The sequence below is a fragment of the Stomoxys calcitrans genome, chromosome 3 (genome assembly GCF_963082655.1).
Source record: "Stomoxys calcitrans chromosome 3, idStoCalc2.1, whole genome shotgun sequence".
In the NCBI taxonomy this organism is placed as follows: Eukaryota; Metazoa; Arthropoda; class Insecta; order Diptera; family Muscidae; genus Stomoxys; species Stomoxys calcitrans.
Genome location: NC_081554.1, coordinates 173,731,106 through 173,750,364, shown reverse-complemented (window position 1 = coordinate 173,750,364; position 19,259 = coordinate 173,731,106). Strand labels below are relative to the sequence as shown.

Sequence of the window (19,259 nt, the reverse complement as noted above, 5' to 3'; positions counted from 1 at the left end):
AGACTTTAAATCGAGATATCGGTCTATATGGCAGCTATATGCAAATCTTGATAGATCTAGACCAAATTGCAGAAATATGTGTAGGGGCTTCACTTAACTCGCTGTCCCAAATTCGGACAATAAATGCGCCTTTTATGGGCCCAAAACCTTAAATCGAGAGATCGGTCTATATGGCAGCTATATCCAAATCTGGACCGATTTGAGTGAAATTGAAGAAGGATGTCGAGGGGCCTAATACAAATCACTGTCCCAAATTGCAGCGACATCGGACAATAAATGTGCCTTTTATGGGCCCAACACCTAAAATCGAGGGATCGGTCTATATGGCAGCTATATCCAACTCTTATCCGATCAGAGCCAAATTGCATAAAGATGTCGAAGGGCCTAACACAACTCACTGTCCCAAATTTCAGCAAACTCGGATAATAAATGTGGCTTTTATGGGCCTAAGACCCTAAATCGGAGGATCGGTCTATATGGCAACTATATCCAAATCTTATCCGATCTGTGCCATATTGCAGAAGGATGTCGAAGGGCCTAAGGCAACTCACTGTCCCAAATTTCAGCAAAATCGGATAATAAATGTGGTTTTATGGGCCTTAGACCCTAAATTGAACGATCGGTCTATATGGCAACTATATCCAAATCTGGACCGATCTGTGCCATATTGCTGAACTATGTCAAGGGTATTAACTTAAATCACTGTCCCGAATTTCAGCTAAATCGGATAATAAATGTGGCTTTTATGGGTTTAAGACCCTAAATCGGCGGATCGGTCTATATGGCAGCTATATCCAAATCTGAACCGATCTGGGTCAAATTAGAGAAAGATATCGAAGGACTTAACATTACTCACGTTCTTAATTTCAGCAAAATCGAATAATAATTGTGGCTTTAATGGGCCTAAGACCCTAAATCGGAGGATCGGTCTATATGGCAGCTATATCCAAATCTGGACCGATTTGAGTGAAATTGAAGAAGGATGTCGAGGGGCCTTACACAATTCACTGTCCCAAATTGCGGCGACATCGGACAATAAATGCGCCTTTTATGGACCCAAAACCTAAAATAGAGGGACCGGTCTATATGGCAGCTATATCCAAATCTGGACCGATCTGTGCCATATTGCTGAACTATGTCAAGGGTATTAACTTAAATCACTGGCCCAAATTTCAGCAAAATCGGATAATAAATGTGGCTTTTATGGGCCTAAGACCCTAAATCGGAGAATTGGTCTATATGGCAGCTATATCTAAATTGACGAAGGATATCGAAGGACATAGCGCAGCTCACTGTCCCAAATTTCAACAAAATCGGGTAATAAATGTGGCTTTTATGGGCCTTAAACCCTAAATTAGACGATCGGTCTATATGGCAACTATATCCAGATCTGAACCGATCTGTGCCAAATTGACGAAGGATGTCGAGGGGCCCAACACAACTCACTGTCCCAAATTTCAGCAAAATCGGATAATAAATGTGGCTTTTATGGGCCTAAGACCCTAAATCTGTGGATCGGTCTATATGACAGCTATATCCAAATCTAGACCGATTTGAGCCAAATTGACGAAGGATATCAAAGGGCCTTACACAACTCAATGTCCTAAATTTCACCGAAATCGGATAAAAACTGTGGCTTTTATGGGCCTAAGACCCTAAATCGGCGAATCGGTCAATTTGGGGGCTATATCAAGACATTGTCCAATATAGCCCATCTTCGAACTTAGCCTGCTTATATACAAAAAAAGGATCTGCGCAAAGTTTCAGCTCAATATCTCTATTTTTAAAGACTGTAGTGTGATTTCAACAGACAGACGGACAGACGGACGGACATGTCTAGATCGTCTTAGATTTTTACGCTGATCTGGAATATATGTACTTTATAGGGTCGGAAATGGATATTGCGATGTGTTGCAAACGGAATGACAAAATGAATATACCCCATCCTTCGGTGGTGGGTATAAAAATGTCTTCCCAGTTGGGTAGATACCCCGAACCAATCCATTCGGGTGATTCGGATATTGTCGTAAGTGGCGAATGGAAGATCCAACCTTGAAGGCATCGATCCTCATTATTCGTCCCATTTCATAGACTTGTCAATCGGAATAGTACCTCACTTCACCATTAGCCGTTATGTACAGTATCTTCTCATGCCAATGGCATGCGGCACTCAAATCGCCTCACGCGTTCCATCCGCGCAAAGGAGATGAATGAATAAACTGGGTGCGTATACACCAAAACCGGTCTAACAACCTGCTTGTACACTATGAGTGTGATACGGCTACTTAAGCCTCTCCTTCCTCTAAAGAGTCTGCAGTAGGCATGGAAAGCTATCTTAGCCTTTCCTATGGTGGTATGGTGTGAAGCTGAGATCCTCTTGAAAAACCACTACCAGCTAAAGGGTGATTTTTTTGAGGTTAGGATTTTCATGCATTAGTATTTGACAGATCACGTGGGATTTCAGACATGGTGTCAAAGAGAAAGATGCTCAGTATGCTTTGACATTTCATCATGAATAGACTTACTAACGAGCAACGCTTGCAAATCATTGAATTTTATTACCAAAATCAGTGTTCGGTTCGAAATGTGTTCAAATTTTGACAAATTTTGTTCAGCGATGAGGCTCATTTCTGGTTGAATGGCTACGTAAATAAGCAAAATTGCCGCATTTGGAGTGAAGAGCAACCAGAAGCCGTTCAAGAACTGCCCATGCATCCCGAAAAATGCACTGTTTGGTGTGGTTTGTACGCTGGTGGAATCATTGAACCGTATTTTTTCAAAGATGCTGTTGGACGCAACGTTACGGTGAATGAACACATTTCGAACCGAACACTGATTTTGGTAATAAAATTCAATGATTTGCAAGCGTTGCTCGTTAGTAAGTCTATTCATGATGAAATGTCAAAGCATACTGAGCATCTTTCTCTTTGACACCATGTCTGAAATCCCACGTGATCTGTCAAATACTAATGCATGAAAATCCTAACCTCAAAAAAATCACCCTTTATTTCATGGTTCCTTTCTTCACTATCGGTTCACCTCCAATTTTCATACTTTGCACCATATAATGGAGGTCAACTAATTTCGTCATTCTGTTTGTAACTCCTCGAAATATTCGACTAAGACCCCATATAGTATATATATTCTTGATCATCATGACATTATAAGTCGATCTAGCCATGTCCGTCCGTCTGTCTGTCGAAAGCACGCTAACTTCCGAAGCAGTAAAGCAAACCGCTTGAAATTTTGCACAAATAATTCTCATTAGTGTAGGTCGTTGGGATTGTAAATGGGCCAAATCGGTTCATGTTTTGATATACAGCCATATAAACCGATCTGGGGTCTTGACATCCTGAGCCTCTAGAGGGCGCAATTCCTATCCTATTTGGTTGGAATTTTGCATGACATGTTCCGCTATGACTTTCAACAACTGTAACTAGTATGGTTTAAATCGGTCCATTTTTTGATATAGCTGCCATATAAACCGATCTTGGGTCTTGACTTCTTGATCCTCTAGAGGGCGTAAACATTATCCGATTTGGTTGAAATTTTGCATGATGTATTTTGTTACGACTTCCAACAACTGTGCCAAATATGGTTAAAATTTGTCCATATACTGATATAGCTGCCATATACACCGATCTGAGATCTTGACTCCTTGAGCCTCTAGAGGGCGTAAACATTATCCGATTTGGCTGAAATTTTGCATGACGGATTTTGTTATGACTTCCAACAACTGTGCCAAATATGGTTCAATTTTGTCCGTATACTTCTATACTTGCCATATAAACCAATCTGGCATCTTGACTTCTTGAACCTCTAGAGGGCGCAATTACTATGTGATGTGGCTGAAATTTTGCATGACGTATTTTGTTATGACTTCCAACAACTGTGCCAAATATGGATCAAATTGGTCCATATACAGATATAGCTGCCATATACACCGATTTGGGATTTTGACTTCTTGAGCCTCTAGAGGGCGTAGTCATTGTCCGATTTGGCTGAAATTTTGCATGATGGATTTTGTTATGACTTCCAACAACTGTGCCAAATATGGATCAAATTGGTCCATATACTTATATAGCTCCCATATACACCGATCTGGGATTTTGACTTCTTGAGCCTCTAGAGGGCGTAGTCATTATCCGATTTGGCTGAAATTTTGCATGACGGATTTTTTTATGACTTCCAACAATTGTGCCAAATATGGATCAAATTGGTCCATATACTGATATAGCTGCCATATAAACCGATCTGGGGTCTTGACTTCTTATGACAACGACTTTTCCCATTCACCTTCAACATACATGTCAAATATGGTCTAAATAGGTCTATAGCCTTATACAGGTCCCCTTATAAACCGATCTCCCGATTTTACTTCTTGAGGCCCTAAAGAGCACAATTCCTATTCGATTTGGATTAAATTTTACACAATGACTTCTACTATGGTCCCTAAAACTTAATATAATTATAGGCCTAATCGGCCTGTTTTTATATAGCTTGCCCTTCGGGCGTTCTTATATAGGTTGCCATTCTTTTCCCTGAGTATTAAGATTTAGTCTCCATGAAATAAAGTACTTCTGAATGCTTTCGAGATATCTGGTTAGATTTCTGGCCACTGTTTGCGCTCTAGGATGACTGGATGCGATTAATATGTCGTCAGCATATATTAAAAGGATCTCGCCTGTCTCTGGACTCGGGATGTCCGACAGATACAAGTTGTGGAGAAGTGGGCCCAATCCTGAACCTTGGAGGACCCCAGCTACTGTTTATCTTGTTGCCGAATTTCTAGGTCCTATGGACACGGAAAAGGATCTTCTCTTAGTTGGAGATGTTGTTGTTGTTGTAGCAGTGTGTTGTAAACTGAGGCGGCGGCTTTTGCCGATGAAGGACTCCATCGGGTCAATCCGGTAAGTACAACCGGCTGCCATGGGATTGCTGGATAAGATGGAGATAATCCTATAGAGCTGGTCCCTGAAATCTCTCATTTTCCTTCGAATGCCCTCCTGCCATACGGTTGCGAATACCTTCTCAAAGTCCAGGACTACTACAATCTTTGCGCAGCGCCCGTTTAGCCCTGCGTGACCTTTGACGCAAGCGTTATGAGGGCATGTATGGTCGATGTCGCTCGTCTGAATTCAAATTGCGAGTCTTTTAAGACCTCTTTCTTCTCAATATGATCATTAAATGTGTCTAAGATAGCCATTTCCAGCAATTTGGAAGCAGTGGACAACAATGCAATAGGCCTGTAATTAGCAGGATTTGTAAGGTCCTTGCCAGGTTTCAAAATAGGAATGACTTTCGACCTCTTCCATGTGCCTGGTAAATACGTAAGGTTTAAACAATGATTGAAAAGGGCCATGAGAAATCTCCATGTCGGGATTGGGGATTAGGGATGCCATTCTCACCTTCTTCTTATAATTCAATCTCCTTATGTATGCGGCGATTTCATTTGTCTCTGGGAGCCTAAACTGTTCGGTGGATCCGACCTCTTCCATGTGCTTGGGAAATACGTAAGTTTTAAACAAAGTTTGAAAATAACCGTGACGAATCTCCAGATCGCCAATCCTACTTTCCTCAGAACAGAGTTAAAATGCCACCCTCATCCGAAATCTTCTTATTATTCAATCTCCTTATGTATGCGGCGAATTCATCTGTCTTTAGGAGCCTAAACTGTTTGGGGGATCCGACTTCTTCCATGTGCTTGGGAAATACGTAAGATTTAAACAATGAGGAAAAATGACCGTGACGAATCTCCATGTCTCCAATCCTACTTTCCTCAGGACAAAGTTAAAATCCCACCCTCACCCGAACTCTTCTTATTATTTAATCTCCTTATGTATGCGGCGATTTCATCTGTCTTTAGGAGCCTAAACTGTTAGGGGGTCCGATAGTGCCATCAGCACGAACATGTTGATCAAACTCCACTTGAGGCGAATATGACAATGGGTCATTGGATATCTCCTCCTCATCGATAATCAGCATGCGCTGCTGAATAGCAGCATGTTCGTCTGCTACAGCATGCGTTATTGAATAGCAGCAAGTTCGTCTGTATGCGGCGATTTCATTTGCCTTCAGAAGCCTAAACTGTTAGGGGGTCCGATAGTGCCATCAGCACGAACATTTTGATCAAACTCCACTAGAGGCGGATATGACATCAGTTCAATGGGTATCTCCTCCTCATCGATAATCAGGGTGTGTTGCTGAATCGCAGCAAGTTCGTCTGCTACGTCGTTTGCCTTGGCATAATCTGATGCTATGTGTTCTCCGCTAGTTCCAATAAGTTTACTTATCCTCGTTCGTCTTCCAGCTGCACATAGTCCCTTTGGCTGCTGAAACATATAACGGCCAGGTCTTATGGCTTCCAGTTTCTTCGCCCTAGCATTCTCCTCAAATAAAGCAGCGATTCCTTGAGCAATTATATAACTCAAGTTTCTTATGATTACTCCCAATGTCCTGGCTTCCTGCTGGTCGATAATACCATGCCTCCTCCTTCTAAGAGTTTTCTTCTCTCTAATGAGCTCCAATATATCACCAGAGAGTTCTTTCATGACTCCTCGGCACGGTTTGAATCGCTTATCGATTGTCGCATGGCCCCAATTTCCCCTGTAGTGCAGATCGAATGGCAGCTGACATTCACCCAGCTTCTCTGCCAGGACATCATTGAGGATGCGGATATATCATCAGAGTGTTCTTTCATGACTCCTCGACATAGTTTGAATCTCTTTATCGATTGTATAGTCTCAGCAACCGACAATAGCATCACCAATTTCCCCAGTAGTGCAGATCCCATCAACTGGCAGCTGGCCAAGCTTCTCTGCCAGGACATCATTGAGGAAGCGGATATATCATCAGAGTGTTCTTCCATGACTCCTCGACATAGTTTGAATCTCTTTATCGATTGTCGCATGGTCTCAGCAAACACAAGATTCATTCCGGCAATAGCATCAACAATTTCCCCAGTAGTGCAGATCCTATGAACGGGCATGACATCATTGAGGACGCTGATCTTTATATTATCACAATCGAATACCTCATTCGGGAGGAGCCTCTCCAGTCTCTTTAATTCGACGCTTAGAAGGACTGGTTTGTATTCGGAATCGTAGTCCAATATCTGCAGAAGCATACCGTCCGCCGGTCTTAGTCTATATGTCATCATGAAGATGTGGCCCCCGCCGTGTGCCAAATCTCAATATTGGGACTAGTTCTGAACCATTCCCTTAAGATTCTGCAGCTTGGATTCACATTAACACCACCCCAGTCGGTATGCTTCGCTGTCAGGTCGCCTCACCAGGTCCAACCAAGTCCCAATCCCTGTGGCCCCCGCCGTGGACCAAATCTCAATATTGGAACTAGTTCTGAACTATTCCCTAAAGACTCTGCTGCTGGGATTCACATTAACACCACCCCAGTCGGTATGCTTCGCGTTCAGATCGCCTCGCCAGGTCCAACCAAGTCCCAAAGGCTGTCGAAAGGCCTCTGCCTCAATGTCACCTGTGGTCTGCAGTACAAAGATAAGAATCAGATGGGCCCATTCGTGATCCAGGCCCTTACAACAGTCGCCTCAAGGCCGCTCAGTTTCACATAGCATTCCTCAGTCCTAAAGTCCTCACGAAATTTTTTTTCAAAATTTTTAAGCATTTATTGCCCAAGAACATTCCATTAAGAAACAGGGGCAAGTTTAAGCTTATGAAGATGTCTATAAAAGAATCGCTGTGGCCCCCGCCGTGGGCCAAATCTCAATATTGGCACTAGTTCTGAAACATTCCCTTAACACTCTGCCGCTGGGATTCACATTGACACCATCCCAGTCAGTAGGCTTCGCATTCAGATCGCCTCGCCAGGTCCAACCAAGTCCCAAAGGCTATCGAATTTCTCTGACTCAATGTCACCTGTGGTCTGCAGTACAAAGATAAGAATTAGATGGGCCCATTTGTGGTCCAGGCCCTTACAACAGTCGCCTCAAGGCCGCTCAGTTTCACATAGATTTCCTCAGTCCTAATGTCCTCACGATTTTTTATACCCACCACCGAAGGATGGGATTTTTTTGTCCATAAGCAGGTTAAGTTCGAAGTTGGGCTATATCGGACTATATCTTGATATAGCCCCCATATAGACCGATCCACCGATTTAGGGTCTTAGGCCCATAAAAGCCACATTTATTATCTGATTTCGCTGAAATTTGGGGCAGTTAGTTGTGTTAGGCCCTTCGACATCCTTCGTCAATTTGGCTCAGATCGGTCCAGATTTGGATATAGCTGCCATATAGACCGATCCTCCGATTTAGGGTCCTAGGCCCACAAAAGCCGCATTTATTATCCGATTTCGCTGAAATTTGGGACAGTGAGTAGTCTTAGGCCCTTCGACTTCCTTCGTTAAATTGGCTCAGATCGATTCAGATTTGGATATAGCTGCCATATAGACCGATCCTCCGGTTAAGGGTCTAAGGCCCACAAAAGCCGCATTTATTATCCGATTTTGATGAAATTCGGGACAGTGAATTGTGTAAGGCCCGTCGACACCCTTCGTTAATTTGGCTCAGATCGGTCCAGATTTGGATATAGCTGCCATATAGATCGATCCTCCGATTTATGGTGTAAGGCCCATAAAAGCCACATTCATTATCTGATTTTACTGAAATTTGGGACAGTGAGTTGTGTTAGGCCCTTTGACATATTTCGTCAATTTGGTCCAGATCGGTTCAGATTTAGATATAGCTGCCATATAGACCGATTTCTTGATTTATGGTTTTGGGCCCATAAAATGCTCATTTATTGTCCGATGTCGCCGAAATTTGGAACAGTGAGTTAAGTTAAGCCCCTTGACATACTTCTGCAATATCGCACAGATCGGTCCAGATTTGGATATAGCTGCCATATAGACCGATATCTAGGTTTTAGGTTTTGGGGCCATAAAAGACGCATTTATTGTCCGATGTCGCTGAAATTTGAGACAGTGAGTTTGGTTAGGCTCTTCGACGTCCTTCTTAAATTTTGCCCAGATCAGTCCCATTTGTGGTCAAGGCCCTTACAAGAGTCACCTCAAGGCCGCTCAGTTTCACATAGCTTTCCTCAGTCCTGATGTCCTCACGAAATTTTTTTCAAAATTTTGGAGCATTTATTGCCCAAGAACATTCCATTGAGGGACAGGGGCAAGTTTAAGTTAATGAAGATGTCTATAAAAGAATCGGTATGGCCCCCGCCGTGGGCCAAATCTCAATATTGGCACTAGTTCTGAACTATTCCCTAAAGACTCTGCCGCTGGGATTCACATTAACACCACCCCAGTCGGTATGCTTCGCGTTCAGATCGCCTCGCCAGGTCCAACCAAGTCCCAAAGGCTGTCGAAAGGCCTCTGCCTCAATGTTACCTGTGGTCTGCAGTACAAAGAAAAAAATCAGATGGGCCCATTTGTGGTCCAGGCCCTTACAACAGTCGCCTCAAGGCCGCTCAGTTTCACGTAGCTTTCCTCAGTCCTAAAGTCCTCACGAAATTTTTTTTCAAAATTTTTAAGCATTTATTGCCCAAGAACATTCCATTAAGGGACAGGGGCAAGTTTAAGCTAATGAAGATGTCTATAAAAGAATCGTTGTGGCCCCCGCCGTAGGCCAAATCTCAATATTGGCACTAGTTCTGAACCATTCCCTTAAGACTCTGCCGCTAGAATTCTCATTGACACCACCCCAGTCGATAGGCTAGGCATTCAGATATCCTGCAATGATCGCCTCGCCAGGTCCAACCAAGTCCTAAAAGCTGTCGAAAGGCCTCTGCCTCAATGTTACCTGTGGTCTGCAGTACAAAGATAAAAATCAGATGGGCCCATTTGCGGTTCAGGCCCTTACAACAGTCGCCTCAAGGCCGCTCATTTTCACATAGCTTTCCTCAGTCCTAATGTCCTCATGAAATTTTTTCTCAAAATTTTGAAGCATTCATTGCCCAAGAACATTCCATTAAGGAACAGGGGCAAGTTTAAGCTCAATGATAAGGGACCTCTTCTTTATAGCCGAGTCCGAACGGTGATCCCTAGTGCCACACCTCAGTGGCGAGAAGTCTTTACATGGCTTAGTACCTCACAAATGACACCAGCATTAGGAGGGTATTACCAGCGCGGAAATTTTTTCGGATTATATCGCGTTAAGCGTCATTGGCTTATATGCTAACTTCTGGGCTGCATTGGCCTCATTTTTCGAATAATAATGCATTCCAAAAATTTCTTCGAAAATTTCTTCTGTAGAACATTTTATTGGTGAAATATTTTTTAAAATTTTCTATGAGGATATTTTTATTGCACTTTTTTCTGTGGAGAAGTTATGCCAAACTTTTTTCACTTCTACCACTCTAAATCAAAACCTCCAGATATTCATTCCATCCTAGAACACTGCCAATGGCATCTCTAATATCATCCATGGGAACACCAATAGCAATCAATTTTTCTCTCACCTCCCGATAGGCGGGTACATTGTGCCATAAATTCATGACAATCTGACGAAACTCGTGAGATTTTAAATGGGCCACCGCCTCTACCAAATCGTTGTCGTTGCCCATCAAATGTTGGTATAAATTCATAATTTTCTCATAAGGCAATATGGATTGTATTTTCAACATAAGACCTCGAATACCTGCCTCATGAGCAGATCGCAAGGATTTCTTCGTAATGCTGTGCAAATCCTCCAAATCAATGTGGAGTACATGACAGGCATAAGATTTTAGAATTTTATACTCTTCAGATTTGCGAATTTCAGCAGTTTTTTGTTTATACTCCGATGAAGTGATGAAATCTTTGAGGGCCTTAACTTCAGCATCATTGGCATAGGAATTAATGATGGTTTTAATGCCCTTTAGGGGGAGTAGTCTTTTCGTTTCCCGCATGAGATTTAAAAGTCCTTTGGAGCTTTCGACGGAGCAGGTTTCTGCAAGGAGAGAAAAAATGGAAAAAAATTTAATGAGAAACAGGAAAATAGCTTTTAGTTCGGCCAGCCTGTCCACCATGGATCATGGATTATATTGTAATATCATTATTTCGCTCCTATGGGTGACCACCATATATGACCTATAATGGATGCTGACTGAGGAGGGATTTGAACCCGTCTGCTACGCAGACGATGCAATTGTACTTCTAAGGGGTAAGGATCCGAACGAGCTATGCAGAAGGGCCGAAAGGGTCTTGCATATAGCATATGACTGGGCTAGATCCAGAGGTCTCAATGTTAATCCAAAGAAGACTGAAATATGCCTGTTCACGAGGAAGACGAGGGTGGGCCAATTTAACGCACCACGTTTCCTCAATAAGACAATTTCGATATCTGACAAAGTCAAATGCTTTGGATACTTAGGTCAAATACTTGGAACTGTCACATTCAGCAGCGTACTGAGAAGGCTTACAGATGTTGGGCACTATGTAGACGGGCCATAGGCTCGAACTTGGGCCTGAATCCTACGATAGTCCCCTAGCTCTACAGGAGCGTGATTAGACTAATACTGACGCCTCAGTAGTTTGGTGGACTGCTATGGAGAAAAAGTGCAACATAAGGACCATACAACAGGTTCAGAGAACGTGTTGTCTTGGCATAGGCGAAGCGATGAGGACCACGCCCACGAGGGCACTGGAGACTATTCTAATATTGGGTTGCCCAAAAAATAATTGCGGATTTTTTAAAAGAAAGTAAATGCATTTTTAATTTAACTTAGGATGAACTTTAATCAAATATACTTTTTTTCACTAAGTAACAGCTGATAACTGACAGAAGAAAGAATGCAATTACAGAGTCACAAGCTGTGAAAACATTTTTCAACGCCGACTATATGAAAAATCCGCAATTACTTTTTGGGCAACCCAATAGATATCAGACTCATTGACATACAAATTAAGTGTGAGACAGCCACTGAGGCTATGAGACTTAAGGCGATGGGAGAATAAATTGTGGATGGGAGCAGCTCATAACATTGCGGTATAATCGAGGGGACGATAGGAAACCTGGACGGAAGGGCAGAGGTTTCCGATCAGATACCTGAGATGAACCTTGAAGTCGAGTGCGAGGCACTGCTGCCATCGGCACAGTCTTGGATTTAAGGAACCCTAGTATTGCCATCTGGAATATCATGTTACACGGATGGATCGAAGCAAGAGGACAGAGTGGACCTGGCGGTTTACATTGAGAACCCAGGGACTGAAATATGTTTTAGACTACCTGACCATTATAAGGTCTTGCAGGCGGAGATCCGAGCGATCACGGAATGCGTGAAGTGGTGTGGTGCTAACGTGAGGAAGTCGTGTGTGAACGTCTTTACCGTCAGTAAAATTGCCATAAGGGCAATAACAACCTGGACGATAAGTTCACGAACAGTCTTGCAGTGTAAGAAGGAGATTAATGACTTCACTGAGGATGACCAAATCCGCATCGTTTGGGTGCCGAGCCATAACGGAGTAGGGGGAAATGAAAAAGGCAGACAATTTGGCAGTGAAGGCCAGAGGACTGCGTAAACTTAGTTAACCTGAAGCCTTTAGAGTCGGGGGGGACACAATAGCATATATAAACCAACTTAGGGGAGTGGCATTGAAAACAATTAAGGATTTTGTAAGTAGCACGGAATTCCTTACTTAAAATTTTCTTATTTAGAGGTTACTTTATAGTTTTTAGAGCGCACAACAAGCCGATTAATGGCTTAGGTGTATGTCCATAGTGACATGGGATGGATTAATATATGCACCCTCTTTTCAACCTAACCTAGTAGAATCCATGGTGGTAGGTTCCCAAGATTTGGACTGGCCGAACTTATCATGCTTTTACTTATTCTTACTATTGGGTTGCCCAAAAAGTAATTGCGGATTTTTTAAAAGAAAGTAAATGCATTTTTAATAAAACTTAGAATGAACTTTAATCAAATATACTTTTTTTTACACTTTTTTTCTAAAGCAAGCTTAAAGTAACAGCTTATAACTGACAGAAGAAAGAATGCAATTACAGAGTCACAAGCCGTTGAAAAAATTTGTCAACGCCGACTATATGAAAAATCCGCAATTACTTTTTGGGCAACCCAATACTTACCCATTTCATTGGACTCTTTGACAACAAATTCATTGCTACCTTCAATATCATTCCATATCGGTAGCCAATTAATTTTAATTTTATGTTCATTTGAAGACTCAGGAACAAAACTCGTTTGCAGAATATTCTCTTCAGACTTTGAAGGCCAATTTTCATTGTCCAAGACACTTACGGCCAAAATACAAGGCATAAACAGTGTAACGAGAACCAATAACTTTGTCTCCATTGCCACTGTCGGTATGCAAGAACTTTTGATTGGAAAAACTTAAGCGAAACTGTTAACTGACAACTGTTAAAAATCTTAACGCCTTCATTGGCTTTTATACCATTCCAGAAAATTGGGTTAGTGGGCTTCCGATCCATATTTGTTGACTTTGGTTATCTTCCTTTTTTGGTAAATACTGATAGGTACCTACATCTTTAATAAAACAGAGTATTTAAATGTAATTCCTTTATAAGCTGTTGTTTGTGATTTGTAATTTCAACTTTTTTAATTTTTTTTTGCAGTTAAATTAAATAAATAACTGTTGTTGTTGTTGTTTTGGTAAATATCAGTTAAGAAAAGGTAAAAGACTGGACCAAATTTTGATTACAATCGGATATATGACCTATAGCTAAAAACGAGAATATATGGACAAACAGGAAGTCTGGATAGACAGATGGACGTAGTTATTACACCAACGAGAGCGTTATGCGGGGAGTCCGTCACTGTGCAATGTTACAATACCCTATAGAGTACACAAATATTTTTAGATGTAAATTTCGGCCGGGTGGAATCTGCCATACACCACTGCACCATAGATATCCTCAGGGTAAAGTTTAAAGTATCGCCAGAATATTGAATTTTATTAAATTTATATCAGGTTATGGATAAATTTTGCTATGTTAGGTTAAAAAGAGGGTGTCGATTCTAATCCGCCCCATGCCTCTATGGACATACACCCAAGCCAGCAATCGACATAAACCCAAGCGGAACATTAAAACCAAAACAAGTAAAAGCGTGCTAAGTTCGGCCGGGCCGAATCTTATATACCCTCCACCATGGATCGCATTTGTCGAGTTCTTTTCCCGGCATCACTTCTTAGGCAAAAAAAAGGATATAAGAAAAGATTTGCTCTGCTATTAGAGCGATATCAAGATATGGTCCGGTTTGGACCACAATTAAATTATGTGTTGGAGACCAGTGTAAAATGTCAGTCAATTCGTATAAGAATTGCGCTCTTTGTGGGCTCAAGAAGTTAAATAGAGAGATCGATTTATATGGGAGCTGTAACAAATTTTCAGGCAAATCGCATAATAATTGCGATCTCTAGAGGCTCAAGAAGTCAAGATCCCAGATCGGTTTATATGGCAGCTATATCAGGTTATGAACCGATTTGAACCTTATTTGACACAGTTGTTGAAAGTAAAAATAAAATATGTCATGCAAAATTTCAGCCAAATCGGATAGGAATTGCGCCCTCTAGAAACTCAAGAATTCAAGTCCCCAGATCTGTTTATATGACAGCTATATCAGGTTATGAACCGATTTGAACCATATTTGGCACAGTTATTGGATATCATAACAAAATACTATGTGCAAAAATTCATTCACATTGGATAAGAATTGCGCCCTCTAGAGGCTCAAGAAGTCAAGACCCACGATCGGTTTATATGACAGCTATATAAGGTTATGGACCGATTTAAACCATACCTGGCACAGTTGTTGGATATAATAACGAAACACGTCGTGCAAAATTTCATTCCAATCGGATAAGAATTGCGCACCCTAAAGGCTCAAGAAGTCAAGACCCAAGATAGGTTTATATGACAGCTATATCAGGTTATGGACTGATTTGAACTATACTTGGCACAGTTGTTGGATATCATAACAAAACACGTCGTGCAAAATTTCATCCCAATTGGATAAGAATTGCGCACTCTAGAGGCTCAAGAAGTCAAGACCCAAGATAGGTTTATATGACAGCTATATCAGGTTATGGACCGATTTGAACTATACTTGGCACAGTTGTTGGATATCATAACAAAACACGTCGTGCAAAATTTCATCCCAATTGGATAAGAATTGCGCAATCTAGAGGCTCAAGAAGTCAAGACCCAAGATCGGTTTTTATGGCAGCTATATCAAAACATGGACCGATATGGCCCATTTACAATACCAACCGACCTTCACTAATAAGTAGTATTTGTGCAAAATTAGCGACTAGCTTTACTCCTTCGGAAGTTTAGCGTGCTTTCGACAGACAGACGGACGGACGGACATGGCTAGATCGACATAAAATTTCACAACGATCAAGAACATATATACTTTATGGGGTCTCAGACGAATATTTCGAGTAGTTACAATCAGAATGACGGAATTAGTATACCCCCCATCTTATGGTGGATGGTATAAAAATCTATGTCAGGTATTCGGTGCTGCTGACACTATCCTTAATTGTTTCCATTCCCGCACTTAAGCGCCGTAGTCGGCTATAAAAAGGAGAAAGCCTAGCGATGCCATGAGAAATGTTCCAACCCATGTCTGGATTCCCGATTATCAGGACTTCAACATCAGGTTATAGACCGATTCGGACCGAACTTGGCACAGTTGTTGGAAGTCTCAGAAGTCTCACCGCATGCAAAATTTCAGATAAATCGCACGAAAATTGCGGCTTGTAATGGCTCAAAAAGTCAAATCAGGAGATCGGTTCATATGGGAGATACATCAGGTCATAAACCGATTTGGACCGTACTTGGCACAGTTGTTGGAAATCATAACAGAACACTATATGCCAATTTTCAGCCAACTCGCCTTAAAATTGTGGTTTGTAGGGGCTCAAGGAGTCAAACAGGAAGATCGCTTATATAAACCGATCTTCCTGCTATATGGGGTTATAGTTCGATTTACTTTACCGTACTTGGCACAGTTGTTGGAAGTTGGAAGAAGCAACATTTCAGCCAAATCGGACAACAAATGCGAAGAATCAAGAAGTCAAATTTAGAGATCGGTTTACATGGGAGCTACATCAAAATCTGAACCGATATGGTCCGATATGAACCCACCACCGAAGGATGGGGGTATAATAGTTTCCGTTTGCTACACGTCGAAATATCCTTTTCCGACCCTATAAAGTATATATATTCAGCGTAAAAATCTAAGACGATCTATCCATGTCCGTCCGTCTGTCTGTTCAAATCACGCTACAGCCTTTAAAAACAGAGATATTGAGCTGAAATCTATCCATGTCCGTCCATGAAATCTATCCATGTCCGTCCGTCTCTCTGTTCAAATCACGCTACAGCCTTTAAAAACAGAGATATTGAGCTGAAACTTTGCACAAATTCTTTCTTTGTTCATAAGCAGGTTAAGTTCGATGACGGACTATATTGGACTATAACTTGATATAGCCCCCATATAGACCGATCCGCCGATTTATGGTATAATGCCCATAAAAGCCACATTTACTACCCGATTTTGCTGAAATTTGGAATAGTGAGTTGTGTTAGGCCCTTCGACATCTTTCTTCAGTTTGGCCCAGATCGGTTTAGATTTGGATATAGATGCCATATAGACCGATCCGCCGATTTAGGGTATTAGGCCCATAAAAGCCACATTTATTAACGATTTTGCTGAAATATTGAATAGTGAGTTGTGTTAGGCCCTTCGACATCTTTCTTAAATTTGACCCAGATCGGTCCAGATTTGGATATAGCTGCCATATAGACCGATCCGCCGATTTAGGGTCTTAGGCCCATAAAAGTCACATTTATTATCCGATTTTGCTGAAATTTGAGACAGTGAGTTGTCTTAGGCCCTTCGACATCCTTTGTCAATTTCGACGAGATCGGTTCAGTTTTGGATATAGCTGCCATATAGACCGATCCGCCGATTTAGGGTCTTAGGCCCATAAAAGCCACATTTTGCTGAAATTTGAAATAATGAGTTGTGTTAGGCCCTTCCACATCTTTCTTCAGTTCAGATATAGCTGCCATATACACCCATCTCTCGATTTCAGGTTTCGGGCCCATAAAAGAGGCATTTATTGTCCGATGTCGCCGAAATTAGGGACAGTGAGTAAAGTTAAGTTCCTCGACACACTTCTGCAATTTGACGCAGATTGGTCTAAATTTGGATATAGCTGCCATATAGACCGATCTCTCGATTTAAGGTTTTGGGCCCATAAAGGCGAATGTATTGTGCGATGTCGCCGCAATTTGGGACAGTGCTATGTGTTAGGATCTTCGACATTTTTCTGCAACTTGGCCCAAATCGGTCCAGATTTGGATATAGCTGCCATGTAGACTGATATCTCGATTTAAAGTCTAGGCCCCATAAAAGGCGCAATTATAATCCGATTTCACTGAAATTTGACACAGTGACCTAGGTTAGGCTTTTCGACATTCGTGTCGCATATGATTCAGATCGATTTATGTTTAGATATAGCTACTGTACCTATTAGTATTTGGTCCAAATCGGAAAACTGCTATGGGACATAAGGTATGCAATTTTCACCGGATTTTGATGAAAGGTGGTTTATGTAAACCCGAGGTGGTGGGTATCCAAAGTTTGGCCCGGCCGAACTTAACGCCTTTTTACTTGTTGCTTAATTCAAAAGCTTTTGCAGCGCTCTTATTGAGGAATTCAATGTTTTACTATTTGTTTTTCGATTCTATCCCACTGTGCGGCGCTCAAAAAATTTTCTATACTCTTAGACGACTGTCATTAATGGGAAATTTCTAAAGTCTTGTTCTTCCTGCATTCCGATCGTTTGGTTCTTTTTGGTGTCCATGAAAGAACAGACCCAAACTCCCCACACATCAATGAGTGCTGTCCGATTCAAGTTTAAGCTCAATGCTAAGGGGTCTCGTTTTTATAGCCGAGTTCGAAAAGTGTGACGCAGTGCGACAGTTCTTTGGGGAGATTATTCGCTCGCCAGCATGATGGTATAACCACAGTTTAACATTTTTTTCTGAAGTTCTAGCCAGGATTCGAAACCAAGCGTTTAGCGTCTACGCAACGCTGACCTCCTCATTTGGGTCTTTTACTGAACTAAAATCTCACTTAGCAATTGAGTCACCTAATGGCATGGGATCTGCAATTTCGGTCCTAACCAACTGCAGGCTTTATCACTTCTTTCATTCCTTTTTATTCTCTGTTTATTTATTTGCCAACAAATTCGTTTAAATTGGTTTTATTTGTCTTGCTGTCAGCGATTTTAGAAAAATGGAACGTCTATTTATGTTTCAATTTTTCTCTTTCAACAAAAACAGACAAAACTCAAAAGCTATTCGATTAAGGACACGTGGAGTAAATAATCAAAGAAAAAAAGTTTTAGGAAAGTTTTGGGATGGTCATTGGATAATAGAAATGTTTTAAACGAAGTTAGTGTAGAACGACGTTACACAAAAAAAAAAAAAAAACAAATAAGGCCTCCAAGTGGTCATGGTGGCAACAAAGGTTGCTACCCAGGGAGCTAGGGCTTACTGGGAATTCCGTATCCTTTGCAAATTATTATTATTATTTTTTTTTTTTTTAATTTTTCTTTTAAAATATCAAAAAGGTATTTTTAGATAAATACTCATTTAATTTATAAACTTGGGCGACATAAGCAAACTTTTGTTATCTGGCAACCAAACCATAACCCAACCTTAAAGCCAAAAATGGGTACTCATACACTTTGACAAAACTCCTTAAAATAATTTTTTATTGGGGAAGCGGAAACAAAGCAAGCCACACGTGTTGGTTTCTGATGAGGTCATCGAATGCCCAAGAGGGAGTTTTCCTACTGAAATTTACTACTTCCACCACCGCAGCAAACTTTTCATGGCAGCACAGAACACTTTCTTTTGTTATGTTTTTTTACGGCTCTTAATGGACATTTAATGTAACAAAGAATAAAATTGGAACATGAAAAGTGTCTCATAATAATCATAATGGAGTCCACGCCCAGCCATGTGGGTCATTGCTGACCGCAAGGAGTTTACAGCCATACTCGAACGTGGTAGAAGACAGGGTGTGACTCGCCACGTGGATGGACAATTTCTGTTGGGTTGAAGGACCAAGGAAACCAATAAAAAATCTCAATTACAGCTGAACATATAAAAAATAGGCCGTTAAACTATGTGTCTTTTGACAAGAATCTTCAATCAAGGGGGATTTTTTTTCCAATGGGGAGCCTTAGGTGTTTTATTTTTGTCCTATAACATTGGTGTTAATTGTTTATTTGATGGG

The 19,259-nt window shown here is 41.3% G+C and overlaps 1 protein-coding gene across 1 annotated transcript; it reads right to left on the bottom strand.

Annotated features, from left to right (window-relative positions):
* Nucleotides 1–10,337: 10,337 nt before the first annotated feature.
* Nucleotides 10,338–13,271, bottom strand: LOC106083042 (uncharacterized). Its single transcript, XM_013245859.2, has 2 exons — nucleotides 13,046–13,271; nucleotides 10,338–10,909 (listed from the first exon to the last, which is right to left on the bottom strand). The coding sequence occupies exons 1-2, from the start codon at nucleotides 13,269–13,271 to the stop codon at nucleotides 10,338–10,340; spliced, it is 798 nt and encodes a 265-aa protein (XP_013101313.2).
* Between the last annotated feature and the right edge of the window lie 5,988 nt (nucleotides 13,272–19,259).

Bases quoted from the DNA above. Each gene is read 5' to 3' on its own strand.
- LOC106083042 (XM_013245859.2), bottom strand. From the start codon at position 13,271: ATGGAGACAAAGTTATTGGTTCTCGTTACACTGTTTATGCCTTGTATT. The intron at 10,910-13,045 runs GTAAGTATTGGG...CTCTCCTTGCAG, and splicing joins CAAAGAGTCCAATGAAATGG to AAACCTGCTCCGTCGAAAGC.